General features: G+C 40.7%; 1 protein-coding gene across 2 annotated transcripts in view; it reads left to right on the top strand.

Moving 5' to 3' along the window:
* The window catches only part of LOC124619869 (thiosulfate:glutathione sulfurtransferase-like), a 278,370-nt gene that overhangs the window by 239,836 nt on the left and 10,595 nt on the right, over positions 1 to 27,939 (top strand). For both annotated transcript variants that reach the window (XM_047146493.1, XM_047146500.1), the window contains 2 exons: positions 5,463 to 5,647; positions 14,944 to 15,106. In XM_047146493.1, coding sequence (XP_047002449.1) covers positions 5,463 to 5,647; positions 14,944 to 15,106 — 348 coding nt within the window. The remainder of the gene's footprint in view (positions 1 to 5,462; positions 5,648 to 14,943; positions 15,107 to 27,939) is intronic.

Raw genomic sequence — 27,939 nt, 5'->3', positions numbered from 1 at the left:
GCTGTTCAGAGCATCCTCCTACAGGCCAACCGCAAATTAGAACAGCAAGCCACCCTCCACCTTAAAAAACTATCCAATCTCCTGGTTTCCCACCTCCGGAAAGGCAACTCACTCACCCTTCACAACCTTTCCAGCAAACCTCAACCTCCTCTCATTGCACACAAACCCAGTCTCTCCCATCTACTCAATCTCCCACTTCCAGCTCCACTCCCTCCAAAACCTCAAACACAATCTGGAACCACAACACCCTAATTCAGTAGTTAACCTTTCCTCCAAACCTCTCTCCCAATCCGAAACCTCTGTTCTATCCAAAGGCCTCACCTTCAACCCCACTCCCAGATTCAACCAAACAGACCTCGTCAAAGATTTACTGTCCTACACTCGTACTCTCTGCTGGAAATATCACTTTGCCACAAAGAAAAATGATCCTAATCCTACTCCTAATGATCCAACTCCCCAAGACACTATCCAAATTGAACCCTGCCTGGAACAGTTCCGTCCTCCGTCACAGCGGGACCCACCTCCTCTTCCTCAAAATCACCCCCTCCAAACCTTCCAGGAATTTCTGACTTCCAGCCTTGCCTCTCAATCCTTCATAAAAAACCTTAATCCTACTCCCAACATCACCACTGCTGAAGCCCAAGCTATCCGTGATCTGAAGGCTGACCGTTCCATCATCATTCTTCCGGCGGACAAGGGTTCCACGACAGTGGTACTTGATCGTCAGGAGTATGTGGCTGAGGGACTGCGTCAGCTTTCAGACAACACCACATACAAAGTTTGCCAAGGTAATCCCATTCCTGATGTCCAGGCAGAGCTTCAAGGAATCCTCAGAACCTTAGGCCCCCTACAAAACCTTTCACCTGACTCCATCAACCTACTGACCCCACCGACACCCCGCACCCCTACCTTCTACCTTCTTTCTAAAATTCACAAACCCAATCATCCCGGCCGCCCCATTGTAGCTGGTTACAAGCCCCCACAGAACATATCTCTGCCTACGTAGATCAACACCTTCAACCCATTACATGCAGTCTCCCATCCTTCATCAAAGACACCAACCACTTTCTCGAACGCCTGGAATCCTTACCCAGTTTGTTACCCCGGGAAACCATCCTTGTAACCATTGATGCCACTTCCTTATACACAAATATTCCGCACGTCCAGGGCCTCGCTGCGATGGAGCACTTCCTTTCACGCCGATCACCTGCCACCCTACCTAAAACCTCTTTCCTCATTACCTTAGCCAGCTTCATCCTGACCCACAACTTCTTCACTTTTGAAGGCCAGACATGCCAACAATTAAAGGGAACAGCCATGGGTACCAGGATGGCCCCCTCGTACGCCAATCTATTCATGGGTCGCTTAGAGGAAGCCTTCTTGGTTACCCAGGCATGCAAACCCAAAGTTTGGTACAGATTTATTGATGACACCTTCATGATCTGGACTCACAGTGAAGAAGAACTCCAGAATTTCCTCTCCAACCTCAACTCCTTTGGTTCCATCAGATTCACCTGGTCCTACTCTAAATCCCATGCCACTTTCCTTGACGTTGACCTCCATCTGTCCAATGGCCAGCTTCACACGTCCGTCCACATCAAACTCACCAACAAGCAACAGTACCTCCATTATGACAGCTGCCACCCATTCCACATCAAACGGTCCCTTCCCTACAGCCTAGGTCTTTGTGGCAAACGAATCTGCTCCAGTCCGGAATCCCTGAACCATTACACCAACAACCTGAAAACGGCTTTCGCATCCCGCAACTACCCTCCCGACCTGGTACAGGAGCAAATAACCAGAGCCACTTCCTCATCCCCTCAAACCCAGAACCTCCCACAGAAGAACCCCAAAAGTGCCCCACTTGTGACAGGATACTTTTTCGGGACTGGATCAGACTCTGAATGTGGCTCTCCAGCAGGGATACGACTTCCTCAAATCCTGCCCTGAAATGAGATCCATCCTTCATGAAATCCTCCCCACTCCACCAAGAGTGTCTTTCCGCCGTCCACCTAACCTTCGTAACCTCTTAGTTCATCCCTATGAAATCCCCAAACCACCTTCCCTACGCTCTGGCTCCTACCCTTGTGACCGCCCCCGGTGTGAAACCTGTCCCATGCACCCTCCCACCACCACCTACTCCAGTCCTGTAACCCGGAAGGTGTACACGATCAAAGGCAGAGCCACGTGTGAAAGCACCCACGTGCTTTACCAACTGACCTGCCTACACTGTGAAGCTTTCTATGTGGGAATGACCAGCAACAAACTGTCCATTCGCATGAATGGACACAGGCAGACAGTGTTTGTTGGTAACGAGGATCACCCCGTGGCTAAAAATGTCTTGGTGCACGGCCAGCACATCTTGGCACAGTGTCACACCGTCCGGGTTATCTGGATACTTCCCACTAACACCAACCTGTCAGAACTCCGGAGACGGGAACTTGCCCTTCAGTATAACCTCTCTTCTCGTTATCCGCCAGGCCTCAACCTCCGCTAATTTCAAGTTGCCGCCGCTCATACCTCACCTGTCTTTCAACAACATCTTTGCCTCTGTACTTCCGCCTCGACAGACATCTCTGCCCAAACTCTTTGCCTTTACAAATGTCTGCTTGTGTCTGTGTATGTGCGGATAGATATGTGTGTGTGTGCGAGTGTATACCTATCCTTTTTTCCCCCTAAGGTAAGTCTTTCCGCTCCCGGGATTGGAATGACTCCTTACCCTCTCCCTTAAAACCCACATCCTTTTGTCTTTCCCTCTCCTTCCCTCTTTCCTGATGAAGCAACCGTATATATGCAATGGGAAGGAAAGCGTTTCTGAAGAAGAGAAATTTGTTAACATCGAGTATAGATTTAAATGTCAGGAAGTCGTTTCTGAAAGTATTTGTACCTACAATTTTTTTTAACAGATTTACTACTTTTTAGTTTTACATGTACAAGTTCCTTCAATTCTATGTCTTGCATTTGTTGTTGTTGTTCTTTTGGATGATGTGTATCAGTAAATTTTATACATTTTAGACACCATCATTCGAAAGGTGATTAAGATTATTCATTAATATAAGATTAAATTTCACCAGATAAAATTATTTTTGCATCTACTGAAACAGTTTTAACTTTTCTACAGTTAGGATGTTTTTATTTATGCAATATTTTTATTATTGATTAAGAGTAGTTATTTCACACAGATTATCCAACACTTTTCATGGAATATCAAACTCATTAAATGATAAGCCTTTCTCTGTGTTTTTCTACATTTTTACCAGTTTGAGCTTAAATACATACTCAATTTTATGCTTTTTTTGTTCACCGCCATTCATTAAGTAAATTTAATTATTTGCTTATCATATAGCTTTCTTTCCAGCACACCGCATCTGTCAAAAGCATATTTAACAGTTGTATTGACATTATGTTTATTTTTATGATAATGTTCTATAGCACTATCATAAATCCTATTTCCTTCACTGAATTGTGTCAGAACATTTTCATATTCGGCTTCTGTAGCAACATTGTTTAGTTGCAGACTCAGTGATAGCTGACAAAAAGACGCAAACTCATGTAATAAATATTGTTTGGTAACTGCGTCATAACCGTTTACAGGATTTTTTTTATATCTACCCGTCTTCTACCTTTAAAATCAATCTAACTTTTAGATGCTTTAAAAAAGTTAATTCAGTTGCTTAATTACATTCTCTAATTTTCATGTACTAATGATGTTAAATTAAATTTTTTGTTCTTGAATTTATTTCTTTTTTTAATAATTGATTGAAGACCTTTGGTTTTTGATTCCAGTTCTGTTTTGACTCTTTCAAATTTTATTTGCTCATTGAACTTGCAGCTGCTTTTAGACCACTCTTTAGTTCCAAAAATGTCCATTTATTAGATTCAAAATACCATTAAACTTATAATTATCTGACAAGTTTTAAAACAAATATACACAAATAGCCACAAAGTACTTCATTAAAATTTTGTATTCATTGTCTGTTATAGTGCAACTTAGTTGAGCCAAGATAAATAACTTCTACTTAAGGAATATTTACTCTAAATGAATCAAACACAATTTTTTTATCTTTATTCTTACAATAGCAGATCCAGTGACAGCCAGCTGAATCAGCAGTGTGTAAATTAACTTTTCCAGATTTTCATATTCTCTAGGATGTATAGGTAATTCATCAAGCATAAAAACACCATGCGAGTATTTGATTTTTAAATGTTTAGCATGTTTTTCTGTGTCAGAATTACTTAATGCATTACGATACATACGGATTATTTTTTGCTATTTTTCTCGTATTCCAGCACCAGCTTTCTTCTTCATTGGTGCAGCCTTTTTTGCTCTTCTAATTCTGCATCATCTTTTTTCTTGTCCATTACCGCTTTTACAATTCCAGCTGCTCCACTAGCTAATAAACCAATATTTTGCTTTATATGGTAGCACTGCCAATAATAAAGGAAGAAATCCTTGTTCATGTTTTGTTAGTCCTGAACCTTCTTTCCTTTTTTGTTAGGTATTTGATAAGTTTTTACTTACCACCAATTTTCTTTTCTCTTCTAATTTTTTGGGCATCAGTTAAAAAATTATCAATAGTATGTAACTGTTCATTATTGAGTGTAATTTTAGTTGCTTTTGGTTTAGTTTTGCCACTAGGTATCAAAGTATAATCAGTACTGGTGTTATTCATTTACATAGACATTTTTTTTTTTTATAATGTTTAAGCAACACTGAGCGAGGTGGATATTTGTAAGCAAAACACTCCGTCATCAGGCCATAAGTGGCCTATCGGGACCATCCGACTGCCGTATCATCCTCAGATGAGGATGCGGATAGGAGGGGCATGTGGTCAGCACACTGCTCACCTGGTCGTTACGATGGTTTTCTTGACCAGAGCCGCTACTATTCGGTCGAGTAGCTCCTCAATTGGCTCCGGCATTGCCATATTTGTAAGGAATGTGGCTGAAATCCTTATGCACCGATCCTGATGTAGATTTTCTGTAGTTCCCATAAATCACTTGATGTGAATTCCAAATTCCGGTAATTTCATTAGAGCAGTGTTATTGCCATCCACATCCTCCTCCAATCTGAATTTATACTCCATCAATAATGACTTCATTGTCACAAGAACATTGAACTGTTTGTTTTCCCTTCATATAATCGCAAATTAACATATTTACTTTAAAAATAAAAGTTCATCTCAGTCATTGTGCTCTAGAGACAGTACACTTGGTTGCTAGTTCTAAACTTAAAGCTGTGACCACAGTGTTTTTGTTATTTGTTCCTCATTGGAACACACTTTGGGAGTACTTCACCAATTATCATTCACAAGTCTTTACAGTATGTACCTAATAAAATAGAAGCCCCAGCACCATTAGGAGTTAAGGCCGGTAGAGGAGGGAGAGGTGAAATGGTAGACTCTTATGCTGTCATTGAAATGGTAAATAAATAACACATCCTGCCTCTGTTTTTGTTTCAGCTTTAGTACATCAGCATGGTGCCAAGATGCTCAGAAAACACCTGTAAAGATCAGTGCAGACAAAGCACTCTCTTATGATGACCTTGTAAATCTAATAGCCAGAAAAGAACTTTATTTGGTTGATGTTCGGGAGCCTCGTGAGCTACAAGAAACTGGAGAACTTCCTGGAAGTGTTAATATTCCTTGTAAGAACTTTTGAATTAAAAAATTATTTTTCTAGTACAGTGAAACCACAAACCACGTGATCTTGTGCTAAAATACTAAGAGTGGAAGAAATTAAATACTGTGAATAACAATCCACTTAATGCCCAAAAAATTAGATTTTATTACTATCACTGCACATTTGGCAGAAATGTTCAGTCTGTAGTGTTTTGATGGGAGATGCAGTGACTTAGCTCGGTTACTATGAATGTAAATGTAGTATTACAGATTGAAAGGTCTAGGATTTTTTCTGCCATTTAATGTGACTTTCCTCTCTGAAAGTGCTCCATCTAAGTGGAAATGCTAAGTTGACTGAATGGGTGGCCTAGTTCTCAGGTGAGAGGAAGGCAATGGTATACCATCTCATACAATAAAACATATTTAGTAAGAACTGTAATATTCAAAGAAGCTTCATATTTGTTACTGTTTTACTTAGGAGAACTATTATGAGTTTCACATGTATTAGCTGGTCTCAGTATTTTTCTTAGAATACAAAAGTAATAAATATAAAATAAAAGAAATCTGACTATGTCTTCCATTTGTTTGCACATTCTGTTTTATGAATAATTAAATTCTTGTGTAATATAACATTTTGATTATATGCTAATGACCAGTAGCTCAGTTGGAAGTATACATCTGCTTCTTCACATTCAAACATCATGGTTGGGGTAACCATCTTATTTGATAATGTCTGGTCAGTTGGTGCCACATAGCTGATACCATCTGGTGCAACAACTTTTGGATTGTATACAGTCAGTATTTCATAGGGCTATATGTAAACTTACTGCCACCATTCCTTTTGCACCATTTAGTGTGTGAAGCTGTATCTCTAACTGTGGTCTACAAACGTACAATAAGTGTTGGACATGATGTTGAATAGAAATAAGAGTTCTCCTACTCACTATATTCCATTCTTTGTGCCCAGACAAATTATTTCCTTTGCTGCTGCCAAGCCTGCCCCCCCCCCCCCCCCCCCGGTCCTCCTACTACCCCTCCCCCACATTGCTGTCAAATATCCCAATCATTCTCACTGCTGCAATTCTGTAGTATTGTGCCTCTTTATTTCTGTGGTTATTTATTAAGTTTTGGCGTATACAACACACTTTACTCATCTCTGTCGACTACATAATTATTTTAAGGTATTGATAGTGCAATGTTTCTAAATGCTTCTGCACTACGTGAAACCTCCATTTAATGGTTTAATTGTCAATGTGTTCTGAGGCATGCTTAGTCATTCATCATACCATTACATTATTTTGGTGCTTCTTCTATACTCAAAATAATATTTTACGTCCATGAATTGTCTCGTATGACTTATCTATCTTGTATTTTTTGAATTGCTGCCAGCTTTTGCTATTCACCTCATTCCAGCTGATTGGACTTCGTTGGTATTTTCCCCAGTTATGTCAGCATCTGTGTCCTACTATTGCCTACAAACTTCTCTTGACCTTTGTACAACAATTGATGATCAAAAAACAGTTGCCCCCATATCATCTGTATGTAGTTGATTGAAATATTGCTTTCCTGTCTATTTCCTTCCAATTAATTCATTAAGCATTCCTGTATTGCTTTGGTAGGCAATATTGTCTAATCATGATCCTTGCATTTTGTTTACTTGGTCAGTGACTGATATTCTGCCAAAAAATGCATAATTATTCAGATATGTTAACAGAATGGGAGTTTGCAGGTTACCAATACAGGGAAATGACAATTGGGAGGCAAGGGACCAAGAGGAATACCAAGAGAGTACTGGATCCTTGTTTTGAGAGAATTTGTGAAGAAGAGAGGAGAAGACTGAGACAGAGTGGAAGAGAGGAGAAGACTGAGACAGAGTGGAGAAGATTTTGAGACAGAGTGCAAAGAGAAATGTGGCAAGAGGACAGGAAAAGATGGAGAATCTTATGTTTCAAGCAGATCCAGCCAGTGGCTGGAAGCTGTAGATGGTGATGATGACTCATATTTTCATGGTTGTACCCAGTCAATGTTAGCTGTATGATCACCTAGGAAACAGAGGCTGAAGATGATAGTATATGATGGCCCAGTCACCATGCCAGAAAGTGAATTAATTGAGTCAATATGTGAACAGAACTTGGAGGGAATTACAGATAAGATGCAGTTCTTAGAACTGGCAATTTACCCATAGTCATGGCAATTATAACATTTGGTGTCTGCTAAGTAGTCTGCACATCGATCAAGGCACGAGATATGTTCTCTTCTGTGTAATTAACTGTGCTCTGTCTTTTGGATTTACCTCCAGCATATAATTTACTGTCATCTCATGGACCTGCTTTAAATCTCATGTCATGTTCGTCACTGTTTACATTCTCTTTGTAATTGCTGTTGTCTTCTGAAGGTTCTCCAGAGATCTGTGTTTTTTCATAATCTCCCTCTATGTTGCATGCTATCACACTCCACTGCTATAATGTATTACGCGCTGTCACACTCTGTATTTGTTATGTTTTTGACATGTTCTGAAGTTGAGAATATGTTTGTCTCTTTCTTTTTTATAGGCAGACACAATGTCAATTCCTTGTTTTCCTGTCTTCTTAGCCACTTCCAGAAACTCTACTACTCCTCCCTAATAATAATAATAATAATAATAATAATAACAATACTTGATGTCATTTCTAAGAGAAGGCAGAATGTGCTTGATATCAAGCATCTGTACAAGTAGTTAGTGATGACGCATGGCTCAGTTCTACATGACGAAGATCAGAATAAAAACTACTTCTCACTAGGCTCCCATAGAATTTACTTACAGTCAACTTGATAGAATTTACTTGCAGTCGACTTGCATCCTCATGGCAATGGAACATAAACAAATAATTCAAATCATCAGATAAATGTGAAGTACAGTGCATGGTGATGCAAGAAGGAAAATATTAGAAGAGATGGACCTACACATTTTACATAACTAGTCAACATTTTCAATAGTCAGGAGATACAACCACCCATGGAAAAGTTAAAAACAGCTACAATACCCAGTCAACATGAGAGATACATTTTTGCTGCAGTCTTTAATGTGCACAATGATGCAGGTGAGAAGATACTACCAGAGATCCTTAAGGAAAAAGAACAATGAAGAAGGTTGAATTTCTATCAAACAGTCAAACAATAACACAAAGAACTGTTACCCCGTCAAGAGTAGAAAAATGGGAGGCAAATGCCACGGACTAAATGGTAAGGCCAAAACGGTAACAAATATTTGGGGTTTTCCATACAAACTTGCAACAAATAAGGTTCAGTCACCCACTGTATTATTAGCATTGTGATAATTCGATGGCATGACGATGATAGACTTGGAGACAACAGTGCAGTACCTACTGAGAACACTGCTGCTGGACAATATGATGATGGGAGACACGGCATACCATCAGTATCTTCACTCTGAATTACTAGAGCAGCATCTTAATAGTAGAATTGTGTGTCCTTTTGCCCAGGAAGAATGAGACTGGCAATAATGAAATTAAAGAAGAAAGCACATGTGGGCCAGATAGAGATATCACAGAAGTGTTACATTAGCTGGTAGACCAAATTGTTCCTAACAGCTATATTAAATGAATGTTTTTTTGCAGGGACATGTTGCCAGGCCCTGGAATATTTCAAATATAATTACACCAAAAAAGGGGGAAGGTAAAGACCCAAGAGAACAAAACTCTTACAGGACAGTTTGTTTGATAAATCTCCCACCCAAAGTACAGCAAAACCTGTGTCATCACCTGAGAGAATACAGACAAGAAATTCGCCTGAGCCCCCTGCACTATGGTTGGTTTCAGGAAAGGCAACTTCACCAAGGATGCAGTAAATAAAAGCATATTGTGAACAGTCCAGATGACAAGCATGTTATAGGCATAATGATCGATGTAGCTGGGACATCTGATATCTTATGTTGCCCTGCCCTGTTCAAAAGAATGAAGCAGATGGACTATCCCAGGTGTGTCCATAACAACCTATGAGTTTACTGCACAGGCAGGCAAGTGAAACTGGAATGACCAGGAAAGAAAATTGTGAAAAATATCAAAAAAGGCTGCCCGGGTGGGCTCAGCGGCCCAGAGTTCTGGCTTGTAGGCATGGAGCCTTTACTGAATCAGCTACAGAATATTACTAAAATAGACATTATTGAGATTGAGAAACCCCGCAGTCAGAATAAATGACCAACCTCTGAAGAGAAAAGAAGTATATAGGTTTAAACATCAACAGACATTAAAAGTTTATTGCACACATACGAATCATTTGCCAGATAAGCATTAGATTCCTGATCAAAACAGCAACAATAAGACAAAGAAGTTTTCAGCTGCCTCTAAGTGCAAACACAGTGCTGATCACTATTGAGAACTATGGGTCAAGCATATGGGCTGATGGAGCCAGAAAAGTACAGGTTTTTCAGCAAGCTCAGACAAGTGTACTCCTTCTCCTGAATGTGCAGAACAATACCAGCTGAGGCATTAATGGTGAAACTCAGCTTACAGTGTTGGGAGGAGAGGTGTGCACAATATTGGCTCAAGAAGACAAATATGATGAGACAAAGGAAATAATCAGCACAGGTGTCACATCAAATGAGGAAATAAAGGCATGTACTGATAGAGAGTGGCAAGAAACCTGGGACAGGCTAGAAACAGAGGGAGAACCTACCAGTTCCTTCCAAACATAAAAGAAAGATCAAGAACGTCATATGTCCTTCAAATCAAGGGAGCTATATTCCACCTATTGGGACATGGGTCATTTCATAGCTATTTACTGAAAACACACCACAGATACTTGTGAATGTGGAGCAATTGGCACCCTGGATCATGTCCTCTGGGAGTGTGCCAGTAGAGAAGATGTTACAGACCAGGATAGGAACATCCTTGGCAATACACGAGCCTGCAACATCATAAGAAGTCAGGAGCTATGGCACAAGCTGAACTTGCTGACAGGAAAAATACCAATTCATGAACTGCAAGCCAACATGGCTGAGAGACAAGCAAGAAGAGGCCATACATCATAAAAATAGACACGCCATGGCTGAACACCTTCCAGAGGCAGCCAGGAGGTAAGTTCCGGAGACAGCCAGGAAGGATTCCTGAGACCCTGTCAATCCTTAGTTGTGCCTCAGTTTGCCAGAGGCCAACTATCCAAACAAATGAGGAAATCTAGTTTTGTTAAATTACAAAATTTGTGATATAACATTGTAGTGTAGTGTGTTAGACCAGTAGTGTGTATTTTCTGGTTCGGACAAACATATATCTGTGTGCCAGATGGCCAAACAGTTGTATGTAGTTTTTAATATTATCTGTATTATTTTTCTTTTTTAGTAAATATTTTTTTACATTTTTTTCTTAACTACAATAGTGCTTAGTTGTGTCGTCTATTGGAGGTTGATATGTATATATTATATTTTGTCTTGTCTGTCTCCTTTCTTGTGAAATAGAACAGTTAAAACATTGTCATAGTTGTGGAAAATTATTTTGCTCCACATACATTCTACAAATAATTATTTGAAATTATGATAAAATATTGCATTTTATATTCATTTACACTAACTGATATGTAACATTTTGTCTGTTCTTGTATCTAGATAACAGATTAAAAGAAAACAGCAATACATTACTGGGCTTCTTCTGCCCTATATTTTTTGGCTACATGTTCCACACCTTCTTCAGTAACTGAATCTTGATTTTCTGCATTTTTTTAATTCACTTGTAGAGCTGTTTACTGGGTAGATGTGTTGCATTTTAATAATCTTTCCCTTTATTGACTTAAATTTTTATTTTGTTCTTGTTGATATTCATTTTGAAATCTTCTGTCATGAGTTTTCATCTACATGCTCTCCATGCACATCTGCACATTGCATAGTATCTTTTTGGATATTCTTCTGATTATTTTGCCCAGATTATCCATTTTCTCTTCTTTCTTTGCGACAGTTAGTCTCGTACTTACTGTGCTTTCCATCGATATTTGTTTGGACCTCTGGTGTGTTATGGAAAGGAAATTGATAGGTATTTAGTACTTTGTGTCTTATCTGTTTCCTTTATTGTGACGTAGAACAGTTAAAAGAATGCCATAGTTTTGGAAAATTATTTTTCTCCACAGACATTCTGTAAATCATTTTGAGAGTTAATTTTGTGTTATGTTTACTCTTGCTATAATAATTTGCAACGTCATCGTCTACTGGTCACTTTTATTGCTTCATACCTCTTGTAATATTATACAGTTCATTTGGCATTTCTTCTGGAATGTCATTATTTTTGCTATTAAACATCTATGTTCGATTCATCGCATGAGCTGCAAAAACATTTTAAAAAATGTTCTTGTACAACTTTCTGACTGTTGTTAGTTATTTTGCCATCTGTAGTCGTAACTGATTAAATGTGATATTTTTAATTGTTTCGGTTACAGAATTTTTTTCTATATCCTTACATACTCTTGAATACATTGCTGAATAGTTTTGTGTAATTCAGCTTATTTTATAATTTTTCTATTATTGTTTGCTCGAAACTCTTTCTTTCTTTCTTTTTAACAGCTGTCTTGTTCCATTGAGATTTTCTTTTCTTGTATTTGCTTGATTTGTGCAATACATTTTTATGTTTGAGGGAGCAAAAGGACTATGCAGGCTGGGGGTGGAAATGATGTGTGAGAGGCTGAAGTGGGAGCAGTGCATGGAATAGGGACAGATGGGGACAGATCGTGAACATACCAAATTACAACTTGAGTGATATGTAATATGATGGGACCACCAGCCATGCTTTTGCAAAGGCCAGTTTTTCCACATTGCAACAGATAAGAATAAATCAACAAGTTCGCTGTGCCATTGCTCATGATATAAGTGAACTCCCTTATAGAAATTTGATGATGGTGCTCAACTTTTTAGGTACAACAGCCCAGTTGCTGAACATGTGATTACTGTACACAAAGTTTATCACAGTTTGCTCTAAAATAAGCTCATAAATCTTATAGTGACAAACTTGGATCATATTTTTGCAGACTGTTTCTTATGACAGAATTACTTTCTGATGTTGATTTCTTCGTTGTTCGCAGCCAGCGAGCCTGTCATAAGAATGTGTAAGTGATGTCTTGATTACTCAAGTGATTACTGAGTTAGCCAAGATTAAAGTTGATTATAAATTATTCATCAATTTTGTCTGATTGTCAAAAGGCTGTTCCTCACACCATTAGCAAGAGCTCATTATTTTCGACCAAGAAAAGTTTGTTTCATTTTTGGGACAAACCAGTTCAGAGGTAATACAGAAGTTCAAAAATGTGCTTTGACTTCTACTATGAGCAAAGAACATGTGGAGTTTGACTATTCACATTTGGAACTACTGTAAGTTATGTTAAAGCTGTTACAGTTGTCTTTGTTTTTCTTAAAATAAAAATTAATTTGCTCAATATTTGACTTTTGGAAAAGTTTATCTGTTCATGTAGGTTGTTTCTGTGCTATTTTGGGATTTGCCACAACACTCTTCATGCTCTGAGAACATGCACTTTTTTTCAGGTGCAAATTCCCAGCATTTTTACATTTAACAGTTGAAAACAAAGTCAAGTGGAAATTAGAATCAAACTGTAGCTTGAGGGGTAACATTTCAACAATCTGCAAAAATATGATCCAAATTTGTCACAACAAAGATGTATGAGCTGCTTTGATAGCAAACTGTAATAAACTTGCTGTACAGTAAACAAATTTTCAGCATCTAGATAGTTGTACCTAAAACATCGAGCAGAATCACAAATTTCAGCATGGGAGTTCGCTTATATAATAAGCAACGATAAAGCAAACTTGGTAATTTATTCATACCTATCACGATATGGAAAAACTGGCCTACACAAAACCATGGCTAGTGGTCCCACCATCCTGCTTTTCAAACTGTATTGTGGCGTGGCTTCGTGTGAGACCTGTATGCATATCCTGTATAAATTTCAACAAAATTGGAGAGAGTCAAGTGGAAATAATTATGTCACTTAACATGGACTGATTCTGGAAACACATCTTTAGGCAAGGTGTAGCACCACCATGAATATGAAATGTGAGAGAGGTGAAAGAATGATGGATGGCACTGGGAAATGTTAAGGATTTGTCTTATCAAATCAAAAGTGGAATGTGTAGCATTAAAATTAACACTTTTTTTTCAGGAAAAAGTTTTCATTGTATAAAAATGTGCAGTAAGAACAGTATATGTCAATCACCCATAATGTGCCTTAATAGGCAAATCATGAAAGAGTTTTGCATTATTGTTGCAGTTACACAGAGCATATTTTCTCTAAGGAAATTCATAGTAAACAATCCTCCATTGCAGTTGATAATAATAATGATGATGTCTGTAATTTTAATATCACAAAAAATGACCTTCATTATTCTTCTCTGAATTTGATGGTGGCTAATTATTCTATTAAAAATGATTGGCCAATTACCATTAATGTAAACTATATGAAGAATGGCTTTGAAAGCAAACAGAAAATATTTCTGCTTGACACCCATTTCAGTTCTACAGACAATTTAAATTAAGAAACTTGTAGAGCATGTAGTGTACAAAAAGAGCATATTTATATTTTTGTGAAATTATTGTCTCATTATAAAACTTATTTGCAAAAGGGCAACATGCAGCCATATAAAAAATCAAAACTGACTTAAGTAGCTTGTATTGTAATTCAATCCACAAATTACACTACGTTGTGTAAATGATCTAGGGAGCATGTAACTAACTTTCAAGTTATGAAACGATTGAAGGTCTTGGCAGAAGAAAGTGCTAACCTCAAGAGTGTCATTTTCAGTTATTGCTAGAAAGAATAAATTCAAAGATAAGAATATTAATACAATAATACTACACAATTATAGTAGGAAAGTTTCCGTAGAATATAAACAGTTTAGGAGGATCTAGCCAGCACCACGTAGGGGCACAGGCATATGTGTGTGTGTGTGTGTGTGTGTGTGTGTGTGTGTGTGTGTGTGAGAGAGAGAGAGAGAGAGAGAGAGAGAGAGAGAGCTAGTGTTCTGTCTTTGTATGTGTGCCTGTCTGCAAGTCAACTCTTCTGCTTTTCAGTGTGTGGCTCCTTTACTCCTCAAAGTATTTACATAATACAAAATAGTTCATATATTAGACAGGTCTAATTGGTACCAGGATGTGTGGTGAATTTGAAAAGATAACATGTAGTTAAGCTGTGCAAAATTGAGGATTAGCACATTCTTCCACCAATCCCTTCAACTGATGTAGCGAGAAAATATGAAGAGGGGTCCAAAGTGATTTAAGTATAAGTGTAGGTTAAGCACCAGCCTGACTAAAAACTTTATGGCATTGCATTTTAGTGACCGAGCTCCAGAGTGCTTTAAAAGATCTCTCAGAAAATGATTTCCAAAAGAAATATGGAGCAAAGAAGCCCGGCCTGAATGCACCTCTGATATTTTCATGCCGTTCTGGAGCAAGGAGCTTAAAAGCCTTGCAGCTCGCGCTGGATCTTGGATACACAAAGTAAGTTTATTAATAAAGAAATATAAAACAATTGAAAGTCCTGGATGGATTAACAACAACATGGAAAGGCTAAATTACTACTACTCACCACTTAGAGGAGACAGTGAATCACAGACATACACAATGAAAAAGACTGCTTAGGTGTTAAAGCTTGCAGAAGAAGTCCTTCTTCTGAAGTAGAAAAACCCATTCACACAAGCACAACTTGCATACAAAAGGCCAGTCTCCAGGTGCTGGAGCCCAACTGTGACTGCATCTGAAGTGAACAGCAATCTGTTGGGTGGGTTGTGGGGTAAGGAGGAGGCATGGGGTGAGGTGGGGAGGGGAAGGGAAGGGATAGCAAGGGTGGGAGAAAATGCTAGTTCTGCCTGTGGTAGTGTGCAGGGATGTGGCATTGACAGGATAGATTGTAGATTTACTGTCAGGAATCTGTACTGGGGGGTTGGGGGGGGGGGGAGAAGAAGAGTGAATTACAGAAGGGAAAAGGACCAGTAGGTGTGTGGACAGGGAGAATCCAGAAGGTGCAGGTTGCGATGCAGTCAATGAAGTGAGTCACATCATTTTGGTGGCATGTTCAGCACCTGGGTGGTCCAGCTGTCTCTTGGCCTCAGTTCGGTGGTGGCCATTCTTGTGGACAGACAGCTGTTAGTTGTCATGCCCATGCAGAAAGCAGCAGTGGTTGCAGTTTAGTTGGTAGACCACACAGTTGGTTTCACAGCTGGCCCTGCCTTTGGTGGGGTAGGAGAGTCCTGTGACAGAACTGGAGTATTTGGCAGTGGGAGGATGTATGGGATTGCATCTGGGGTTGAGAGTGAGGGTGGCTTAGGGATGGACAAGGATATTGTATGGGTTGGTGGATGGTGGAATACCACTGTGGTTATAAGCCATAGCGATTACCTTGAGGAGGGACTCCACCAGTTGTCAGATATGCTCCCCTGCAACCCTGCCACAGTAACCCCATTCCAGAAATCAGAAGTCCCTCTGCAAATCTGTAGGTCCATCCCAGAACCCCTCCTCTGAGTCTCTATCTTCCCCCCCCCCCTGTCCCCCCACCTTCTACATGCTTTTTAAGACCGTAAAATGAACCACACAGGATGATTCAGTGTGGCTGGTTACTGTGCCTCCACAAAGAGAATCTCTGTTCTTGTGGACCAACACCTTCAACCTATTACATGTAATTTATCCTCCTGTATAAAGGACACCAACTATTTTGTACACAACTCTCCACAGTTCCTGTTCCTTTACCACCTGGCAGCCACCTCCCTCTATACTAACATCTCCATTGCCCATGGCCTTGATGCTATTGAGCACTACATCTCCCAATGACTGACTGACTCCAAAACTACACTCTCCTTCCTGGTCACCATGACTAACTATATCCTCACCCACAATGACTTCCCTTTGAAGGCATCACCTACAAAAAAATCCACAGTGCAGCAGTGGGCATCCATGTGGCACCATTCAATGCTAGTCTTTTCATGGGCCACCTAGACACATCCTAAACCCATGACATAGTTCAAATCCACCAACGACATATTGATCTGGACCTTGGGTGAGGACACCCTATCCACATTCCTCCATAACCCCAATACTTTCTCCCTCATTCACGTCATCTGATCCTCCTCAACCCAGTAAGCTACCTACCTTTATGTTGACCTCAGCTTGAAGGATGGTTGCATCAGTACCTTCTTCCACATCGAACTTCTATCTGACAACAATACCTCTACTTTGATAGCTGCCTCTCCTTCAATACAAAAACGCCTAGCCTAGCTACACATGGTCATCGCAACAGTAGTGATGATCAGTCCCTCTCCAAATATGCAAAAGGTCCCACTGAAGCCTTCATGAACTGAAATTGCCCTCCCAACCTTGTCCAGTAACAGATCTCTCATACCTTGTCTCACCAGTCACCTACCACTCCCCTTGTACTTACTATCTGGCGACAAAGGAGCACTCTTCTCGTGACTCAGTACCACTCTCTTGTGACAAAGAAGCATTCCTCTCGTGACTCACTATGACCCAGGATGGGAGCAACAAAATCACATTCTTCACTAGGGCTTCTACTACCTCTCATTGTGCCCTGAAATTAGTATCCTCCCTACCCTCCCACATTAGTCTTCCGCCATTATGAAACCTCCACAATACCCTCCCCCATTCCTGTGGCCCGCAACCCTTTGCCTCAAGGCTCATGTCCCTTCAATAGACTTAGATGTGGGACTTGTCCCACACATATTCTACCATCTCCTACCCCATCAAAGGCAGGGCCACCTGTAAAAGTACACATGTGATCTGTGCGGCTTTCTATGCAGGCGTAACAACTGACAAGCTGTTTGTCCGCATGAAAGCCACTGCCAAGTTGTTGCCATGAAAGCCACTGCCAAGCTGTGGCCAGGGGACAGCTAGACCACCCAGCTGCTGAACATGCCTCCCAAAATGATGTGCTTCTTCAAAAGCTGCAACATCTGGATTTTCGTGCCAACACCAGTTTCTCTGAATTGTGCATGTGAGATATCACTACCTACAGCATATCCTTCATTCCCTTTAACTCCCCTGGCCTTTGCCTTTGTTAGTCTATATCCTTCACTCACCTATCCCCTTGCCTGCTCCCTCTCCAGCACTGCACACACTTTCTATCTCACTAATGCACCAAGTCTTTTCACTTCTCTCCTCTTTCTTCCCCCCCCCCCCCCCTCCCCCTCTCCTCCTCCAGGCCCCCAGCACAGCATCCCGACATTGCACCTAGCAGGATTTTCCTGTCCCCATCACTTCCTGCATGCACATCCCTCCCCCCCCCCCCCCCCCAACCTCTCTCTCTCACACACAGAGGCAGTTCTAGCGTCTTCACCCACCCATGCATCCTCATTGCCCCCACCACAAGCTCCAGTAGATTGTAGCTCACATCAGATGCAGTTGCAGTCAAGCCCGAGTGCCCAGAGACATTAGCTATGCACGTGTGAGTTGTGCTTGTATGAAAGCTTAAGCATTTTAGCAGTTTTTTTCATTGTGCCTGTCTGCGAATCAGTGCCTCATTTATGTGGTGACTAGCAATCTATCCCTTCCAATGAAGAAATATGATACGATGTAATTTAATTATTAGTAGAAGCACAGTTGTGATATTTTGTGACGGAACTAAAACTGCTTTCTTACTACATTTAGTATAGTGCATAGAAAATATGCCACATCATTAAACGTACAGTGTGCTGTCATGAAACCCATTTACCTATTTGAAGAAGATAACCTCATCTATTTTTACATTGGAACCACAATCAAGTCCAAATCAATATGCAGGGTCAAAACATCAACACCAGCATAGTCAGAATAGAACTGAAGTAAGTGCTGGACTGACAAGGAGAGGTTCCCAGTAGTGGATCGACTTTCTGAAGCCATCTATACATTGAAGTAGGTTAAGGTCCCTGGTGTTAGACCCTGAAGCCATTCACCCTGGTGAGCCATCATTTGCAAGTAATTGAAGGGGGAAAAAAAACATTTTGGAATTTTGCATGATGCTCTACTGTTTTAAAATAGTAGTATTTTACAATCTGGTTGCATAGCATAATGGTTATAGTGCTAGCCTGATATGCAAAAGGTTGTGGGTTTTAATCTTGTTAGGTGCTTTGACATCTTATATTTAGTATTTTATTCATCTTCAGCAACTGTAGTTGTATATAATGAAATAATAAGCAACCAGTTGCTTTATCTGAAACCAAGTTTTTAGTTTATTAAAAATGTGTGTTCCTGAATATTGGACCTCTTTTTGGACCAAGGTAAGTGATTCTAGGAATAAGAACAATGTACATAAAGACCTGAATCACTTACCTTGGCCCAAAAAGGGGTCTAATATTCAGAAACACACATTTTTAATAAATTGCCATCAACCATTAAAAACTTGGTTTCAGATAAAGCACAGTTTAAACAGAGTTTGAAAGACTTTTTGATAGGCAACTCCTTCCACTCCATAGATGAATATCTTAACAGATACTGTTAAGCTTAAGTAAAAATATCTGTTAGATTTTAGTTTTGACAAAACTTGGTCATAACAGTCAAGATTAGTTATTTTGTGTATGATAAATTTATTAATAGTGCATAACTGTGTTTCATTCTGACAGCATGTTAATTCTGTAAATATTAGCAGTTCCAGTTTACTGCATTGTATTAACCTATTTTGACTCTCCCCTGACAAAGAATCAGGGTAGTAAGTATTATATTCAAATGTTTTATGTTTTTATGTTATACTTTCTGACATGTTCCACACCCACGAGAATCATGTCATTTTTTGGGTCTATGGAACAAAAACTGAATTTAATCTCTAATATAATCTAATCTAAAAGAAATTTAATTTCTTTATCAGTTTTGGGAACCTAGTGCCCATAGTCAAAATTTATATCTGTCACATTATTTGTGACTGTCTACAATAAGAAGCATGCAGCAAAATGCCATGGCCCTAAGCTAATAGATGCTTACATGTAAGCAATACAATACTGAATCCGTTAATACAATAAGAGCTCGTAGATGCATAAATGTAAGCATATATGAACTCTTACTATATTAATGGATGCAGTATTGTATTATGTACTGCTGCTGTATTTTTTTAGAACCAGAACCATGGCATTTTGCTGTATGCATCTTATTATTGACACTCGCAAATAACGCATTAGGTATACCCTTCTGAAGAAGGAACCAGTTAAGAAATTAAATTCCTTTTATGGTACTGGTTGCTTATTATTTTGTTATACATCTTATATTTTTATATCTTAATTGAAATGACTTAGACAATTATTTTTATTCAGTTAATTGGTTTAAATGTACTTTTTAAATTTCTATTCCTTTGTCACATTATTTTAATCACCATATTAACTTTTTCAGTTACTCTCATTTTTAATTCCTGTCATTCATTTTCCAGCGGAAATCATTGTGCATGTGATGTTAATGATTGCCATGTTTTAACATCAATTTAATTTCTTCCATTTCATCATCATTTATTTTGTTCATGTTATTACATTTGTTATATATATTCCTCATTTTGATTGAGTTTTTCTGTGCTTATAATCCATTTTTGCATTGAAATCAGCTTAATTTTTTTCCATAGTTCAAAAAGCGTTAATGTTTTAAATGTTTTTATGATTACTATCATTCAAGAAAACGTACAAGGGTAAGTCAATTATTATCTGCAAAGTAGTTATAAAATTTTATTGTAGTCAAATAGGAGACTTACAAGAACATCATTTTTCAACATTCTCCTTGGTTTCAACACACTTGGTCCATCGTTGTACAAGCTTCCTTGTGCCCTCATAAAAGAAGGTTCTCAGTTGAGCTGTGGGGCGGAATGCACTGCTTCTTTCACTGCTTCGTCCAAGGCAAATCAACGGACCCTTCACGCCTGTTTAAGTGGACAAAACAAGTGATAGTCAGAAGGAGCAAGATCGGGGGACTACATGGAGTGGCTGGCTCTGAGCACTATGGGACTTAACATCTGAGGTCATCAGTCCCCTAGAACTTAGAACTACTTAAACCTAACTAACCTAAGGACATCACATACAACCATGCCCGATACATGAAGGATGATCCAGTACTTCAAATTTGAGTTTCTGGAGCGTTTCAAGCAGTGTGGGCAGCAGTATGTGGATGGGCATTATTGTACAACAACACAACACCTTTTGACGGCAATCCTCGGCATTTGCTTTGAATTGCAGGCTTTAGCCTGGCAGTAAGCATCTCACTGTAACGTACATTGTTTACTATTGTGCCCCTTTCCCCATAATGTTCCAGTACTCAACATATGTGCGTCCCAAAAAACTGTAAGCATCAGTTTTCCTGTGGACGACTGGTTCTTGAACTTTTACTTGCATGGTGAATTTGGGTGTTTCCATTCCATACTCTACTGTTTACTCTCCGGCTCGTAATGATGGATCCATGTTTCGTCACCAGTAATGATCCTGTCTAAGAAAGTGCCCCCTTCATTACCATAGTGATCCAAATGGTTTTTGCATATGTCCAAATTTGTTTATGCAACTATGTGGGTTTTTTTGGGGCCCATCTCGCACAAACTTTATGAAATCCAAGTCTGTTGTGGGTGATTTCATACATAGAACCATGACTAATTTGCAGACAATGTGCCACTTTGTCAATAGTTAACCAGCTGTCTAAGAGAATCATTTCACATGAACGCTCAATAGTTTCTTCATCTGTGGCAGTAAACGGTCATCCGGCTCCTTCAGCATGCGTAACACTTGTGTGACCATTTCGGAATTCTTCAATCAATTCTTACACACTGTTGTAGCAAAACACTGTTCCCGTACTGTACTGAAAGTCTTCGATGAATTTCGGCCCCTGATACGCCTTTTGATCACAAAAAATGGATCACTGAATGTTGCTCTTCTTTGGTGCAAATAGACGCCGCAGCAGCCATGATTAACAGCACGGCAGTGATAACAAAACTAACCTAGCAGCTTGAAAATTGCAAAGATATAACAACAAACAAACAAACCATGCATCATCAACGTGAAAAGACAAAATATAACAAAATTGTGGATAATAATTGGCTTACCGTTGTACATCTTGCAAAGAAAATTACTGTTGTGACACCACTGCACATACAAATGGATTATTTTGTCCTTTGCTTTTTAATCAATAGATTGGCATTTTAAGATAGATAAATAAAAATATTTAAATAATTAACTTTACTTGCACAAAGATTCAAACTGGAAAACAAAAGACGTGAATTGAAACTGAAAGCAATTGAAAAAGTTGACAGGACATTTTAAAAAAAAACATTACAAGGGGCAGAAATAAAAAAAAATGCATTTATACCAGTTAACTGAACAAAAATAATTATCAAATTTATTTCAGTAAAGATTTAAAAATAGAAGACTTCAAAGTACATAGCCAGATTTGAACCTACAATCTTCTGCATATGAGGCTAGTATTATAACCATTACGCTACACAACCAGTTTGTAAAATACTACTATTTTAAAGCAATAGAGCACCACAGAAAATTCCAATTTTTTTTTTTTTTTTTTTTTTTTTTTTGTCAGTTAGCTGCAAATTATGGCCTACCAGGGTGAATGATTGCAGGGTGTAATACCTGGGACATTAACCTACATCACCATATAGATGGTCTCAAAAAGCAATTCCACTGCGGAGGCCTCTCTTCGTGAAAGTGCTGGTATTTATACAAACTTCAAATCTTCCAGAATATACGAACAAACATTACAAATATAAGTATTTCAAGTATATTCCAGAAATTATAAATTGACATTCCAGTGTGGAAGAGGGGGGGGGGGGGCGGCGGGGGATCATTTCTTGAACTGAAGCCCAGTCTGTCAACATTTTGCCAATCACACCTATAATAGCTTTTTATTGCAGAAATATGTCTGCTTGTGTTTGTATGTGTGGATGGATATGTGTGTGTGTGTGTGCGCGAATGTATACCTGTCCTTTTTTCCCCCTAAGGTAAGTCTTTCCGCTCCCGTGATTGGAATGACTCTTTACCCTCTCCCTTAAAACCCACTTCCTTTCGTCTTTCCCTCTCCTTCCCTCTTTCCTGATGAGGCAACAGTTTGTTGCGAAAGCTTGAATTTTGTGTGTATGTTTGTGTGTCTATCGACCTGCCAGCCCTTTCGTTCGGTAAGTCACCTCATCTTTGTTTTATATATAATCTCTGTGTGATGATTGGCTGTTAAGGTGAAATAGTCTCTAGTGGGTGGGGCTATGACTAGCAGCTCTTGGGATACCTATGGAGTGACCTCAATTCACGCCTATTCATGACAGGATGGATGTGCTGTTAGGTAGTACCTACACCCAACAAAGAGAGCTCACTTGGTCAGTCCATCCAAGAAGTAGTCCTGGGATTATAGTAACAGGGTACTAGTCTGCAGTAACACATTCATTGCAATCTAGAGGGCAGAGGGAGTCTTGAGGAAGTCTCCTCTTTGTATATTCAAAAGGTGATATTGCTGGGTCCTTAAAAAGAGTTAAATGACATTTTAATGGAATGCTTCTCATTGAAACTGCCACATCAAACCAAGTATCTAAGTTCCAAGATGCAGGGCCTTAGGTGAATATCCTGTTGAGGTTGAGTTTCATAACACTCTTAACTTCTGTAAAGGCAGGGTTACCTGCTGCAATATAATGGAGATGTCCTCACTACCCACACAACCAACTCCTCCTGTAAATAAGGAAAAACATCACACAAAAAGTCATTTGAAACTGAAAAAAGTACCAGCAAAACCAGCAAACTCCCTTTCTGGTGGTGATTTTTCTGTTGAGAACACTTGGTATCCAGATGGGGAACCAGAGAGCTGGGCACCATCTGTTGTGTCCCATGACTTCTGAGGTAAATTACCACTGAGGAAGAAGGATAAGGCCGGCCGAAGTGGCCGAGCGGTTAAAGGCGCTACAGTCTGGAACCGCACGACCGCGACGGTCGCAGGTTCGAATCCTGCCTCGGGCATGGATGTGTGTGATGTCCTTAGGTTAGTTAGGTTTAAGTAGTTCTAAGTTCTAGGGGACTTATGACCACAGCAGTTGAGTCCCATAGTGCTCAGAGCCCCCCCCCCCCCCCCCCCCCCCCCCCCCCCAGTAAGAAGGATAAGGACAACCATCGCTAATCAGTGGTTGCCACAGGGACTTTCCTATTGCTCTGAAACTTAAATGGATACTGAACCCATTCGGAAGAACTACAGCTTCCAGTCCAGGAAAGACAGTTCTACATCTGGTTGCAAGAAACTAATTTTAAAGTAACCAACACACCCGCATTTTGGGGCTACCACCCATAAAATGTTACTGGAGACAGGATTAAGGCTGGAGTGACTGTTTTCATTCCTGACAGGTACCACTACTCTCTTTCCCTCTTACCATGGCCATACAAATAGTTGCAGTGGAAGTTTTCTCACCAGTTGAAATCACAGTGTGTTCTTTATATCTTTCTCCTCATGATCTGTTGGATGCAGATGCACCGACAGACCTCATCTGGGCACTCCCCCACACTCATTCCATCTTGTGGGTGACTTCCATGCACACAATGTGCTGTTGGATGTGGTTGCCACTTGCTCCAGGGGTCGAATTATCAAGCACCTCTTCCACTCAGAGAATCTCTGCCTTTTGAGCTCTGGTCAGGTGACACATTTCTCTACAGCTACAGGGTCATCTTCAGCCATTGACCTTCGGTTTTTGCTCCTCAGCTATTTTAGGCTCAGTTCGGTGATAAGTGGTCACAGATTTGCATTCATTGACTACTTTCTGGTGTAGATTCATTGGCTGACTCAAATGGTGATCAACAGGAGACCACGAGGATGAATGGCTCAAAGGACAAATTGGTTGTGATACTGTCAGGAGGCCATCTTTGAATAACAGGATTGTGCCCAGGAGATGGTGGATTGTCACATGTGTGAGCCAATGAGCTGCCACAGATTCCATTCCCCAGTCTAGCAACTATCTCAGACTACAGCCTGTCCCTTGGTGGAATGACGAATGTCACTCGGCAATCAGAGCCAGGTGCACAACTTTGCCAAAATTCAGACACCATCCACCTACAGAAAATCTTTGTGCCTTCAGAAGTGTGACATCTCAAGAGAGGTGAGTGATAAGCAAATGGAAGAGGAACTCCTGGAAGGACTTCCATTAACTGGTCTACTTCCACTGCACAAGTTTGGGACTCAATAAGGTGGATTTCAGGCAAGGGTGGTACATCTCCCCTTATGGCCTTGTTCAAAAATGGGGTCATGGTGGACGCATCTACAAACATGGCTCAGGTTTTAGCTGAACACTTTCTTACTGTCATGGTGTCATCCAGACAGACTCCTGTTGAGATGAGAGGGCTCCATTTCGTCTCATGAAATGAGGAGCTCTACCATATGCTATTCACCATGTGGGAATTGGAATCAGCTGTGTCCACACCAGAGACAGTGTTCCAGTACAGGATCAAGTTCATTACCATATTTTACAGACATAAGACACACTTTTTTTCTTCAAATAATTATCTCCAAAATTCAGGTGCATCTTATACTCGTAATTAATATAAAAATGTCCAGCGTTTGGTTTAAAATTCCCGCCTATCTTAAAAATGGCTATATATTCAATGCCATGAGAAACCCATCCCTATTGGCTGCACTGGATTCAACTGGAATTAGCAGTGCACCAATGTGTTGAGCATGAGTTGTGGAGATTCACAAGTTTGCTAACACTGTCTCCCTCCCGCCTCGCCACCACAGACCGAGAACACTGTTTAGCTTGTAATGTGTCATTGCTGTCTGTGGTGCCAGTGAACTTGAATTCAAAGTGATTTGTGTTATTGGTAACAGTACAATATTTTTGTTAGTACTTATGAAGTATTTAGGAATCAAGGAGATGTCTCACCAAAAGGCAGAAGGGCTGCATTGTTGATAGATACAAAAACAAAAGGTACAGAGATTGGCTAGGTTTCAGGATATACTTCCTTTTTCAAGCTTGTAGGAAAAACATGCATGCGCGCGCGCCCACGCCCATACACACACACACGCTACTGCGGGGGGAGGGGGGGAGGCAATGAGCTACTTAGGTTTAGACCAGGAAGGTTACAGGAGTGAAGGGTGTGCTGTAAGATTTAAATGCTTCACAACCTGCGCCATTTGGACCCTCCCCATCACCACTAGCTTTTTTGAGTTGCCAGATGGGAACTATCCTTACAGCACATCCTAAGATAACTCATTGCCCCCACCTCCTACACTACAGTGTGTGTGTGTGTGTGTGTGTGTGTGTGTGTGTGTGTGTGTGTGCGTGCGTGCCTAATCCTAAGATAACTCATTGCCCCCACCTCCCACACTACAGTGTGTGTGTGTGTGTGTGTGTGTGTGTGTGTGTGTGTGTGTGCACGCGCACCATCCCTTGCCCCAGTATCCCCACCCAAATTGTGCCCCACATTAGCTAGTTGTGTACTCTCATCTCACGCCCGTCTATGAAATCCTGTGCCCAGCCATCTGCCCTCTCCCCCCTCTACCTGTATGCCTAGGTAGCTCACAGACAGCTCCCACTCTTCGAAGAGCTGCTAGTGCCCCCCCCACTCCCACCCTCCTCCCTGCCTCCCGCCTATCTCCATCCCTCATCCCACTCCACCCTACACCCCCACCTCGCCCCGGTACAATCACCATGGGCCAGGAAAGTGCTGGCAGTTGACTGAGCACAATGTAGGGGGACATGCATGAGCACGTGAGTGAGTGTGTGTCTGTGTTTGTGCATGTTTTTCCTACTAGCTTCAAAAAGGAAATGTATTCCAAAATCTAGCCAATCTCTGTACCTTTTGAGGATACAGCACTTCTGCCTTTCGGTGAGTCATCTCCTTTGTTCCTAAATAAATTGTAATTTTCAACCAGAACTTTATTTATTTATTGTATTTTTTGCATGGAGACACCAACTGGTGTCTTTTGCAAACGTCATAGCATTTTTTTACAAGTTTAGTACAGTCATATATACATATGTGATTAATATATTTAAAAACAAAGATGATGTGACTTACCATACGAAAGCGCTGGCAGGTCGATAGATACACAAACAAAACATACATACACACAAAATTCAAGCTTTCACAACCAATGGTTGCTTCGTCAGGAAAGAGGGAAGGAGAGGGAAAGACAAAAGGATGTGGGTTTTAAGGGAGAGGGTAAGGAGTCATTCCAATCCCGGGAGCGGAAAGACTTACCTTAGGGGGAAAAAAGGATAGGTATACACTCGCGCGCACACACACACATATCTATCCGCACATACACAGACACAAGCAGACATTTGTAAAGGCAAAGAGTTTGGGCAGAGATGTCTGTCGAGGCGGAAGTACAGAGGCAAAGATGTTGTTGAAAGACAGGTGAGGTATGAACGGCGGCAACTTGAAATTAGCGGAGGTTGAGGCCTGGCGGATAACGAGAAGAGAGGTTATACTGAAGGGCAAGTTCCCGTCTCCGGAGTTCTGACAGGTTGGTGTTAGTGGGAAGTATCCAGATAACCCGGACGGTGTGACACTGTGCCAAGATGTGCTGGCCGTGCACCAAGACATTTTTAGCCACAGGGTGATCCTCATTACCAACAAACACTGTCTGCCTGTGTCCATTCATGCGAATGGACAGTTTGTTGCTGGTCATTCCCACATAGAAAGCTTCACAGTGTAGGCAGGTCAGTTGGTAAAGCACGTGGGTGCTTTCACACGTGGCTCTGCCTTTGATCGTGTACATCTTCCGGGTTACAGGACTGGAGTAGGTGGTGGTGGGAGGGTGCATGGGACAGGTTTCACACCGGGGGCGGTCACAAGGGTAGGAGCCAGAGGGTAGGGAAGGTAGTTTGGGGATTTCATAGGGATGAACTAAGAGGTTACGAAGGTTAGGTGGACGGCGGAAAGACACTCTTGGCGGAGTGGGGAGGATTTCATGAAGGATGGATCTCATTTCAGGGCAGGATTTGAGGAAGTCGTATCCCTGCTGGAGAGCCACATTCAGAGTCTGATCCAGTCCCGGAAAGTATCCTGTCACAAGTGGGGCACTTTTGGGGTTCTTCTGTGGGAGGTTCTGGGTTTGAGGGGATGAGGAAGTGGCTCTGGTTATTTGCTCCTGTACCAGGTCGGGAGGGTAGTTGCGGGATGCGAAAGCCGTTTTCAGGTTGTTGGTGTAATGGTTCAGGGATTCCGGACTGGAGCAGATTCGTTTGCCACGAAGACCTAGGCTGTAGGGAAGGGACCGTTTGATGTGGAATGGGTGGCAGCTGTCATAATGGAGGTACTGTTGCTTGTTGGTGGGTTTGATGTGGACGGACGTGTGAAGCTGGCCATTGGACAGATGGAGGCCAACATCAAGGAAAGTGGCATGGGATTTGGAGT

The sequence above is a fragment of the Schistocerca americana genome, chromosome 1 (genome assembly GCF_021461395.2).
Source record: "Schistocerca americana isolate TAMUIC-IGC-003095 chromosome 1, iqSchAmer2.1, whole genome shotgun sequence".
NCBI lineage: Eukaryota > Metazoa > Arthropoda > Insecta > Orthoptera > Acrididae > Schistocerca > Schistocerca americana.
This window is presented reverse-complemented; position numbering and strand designations above follow the sequence as displayed.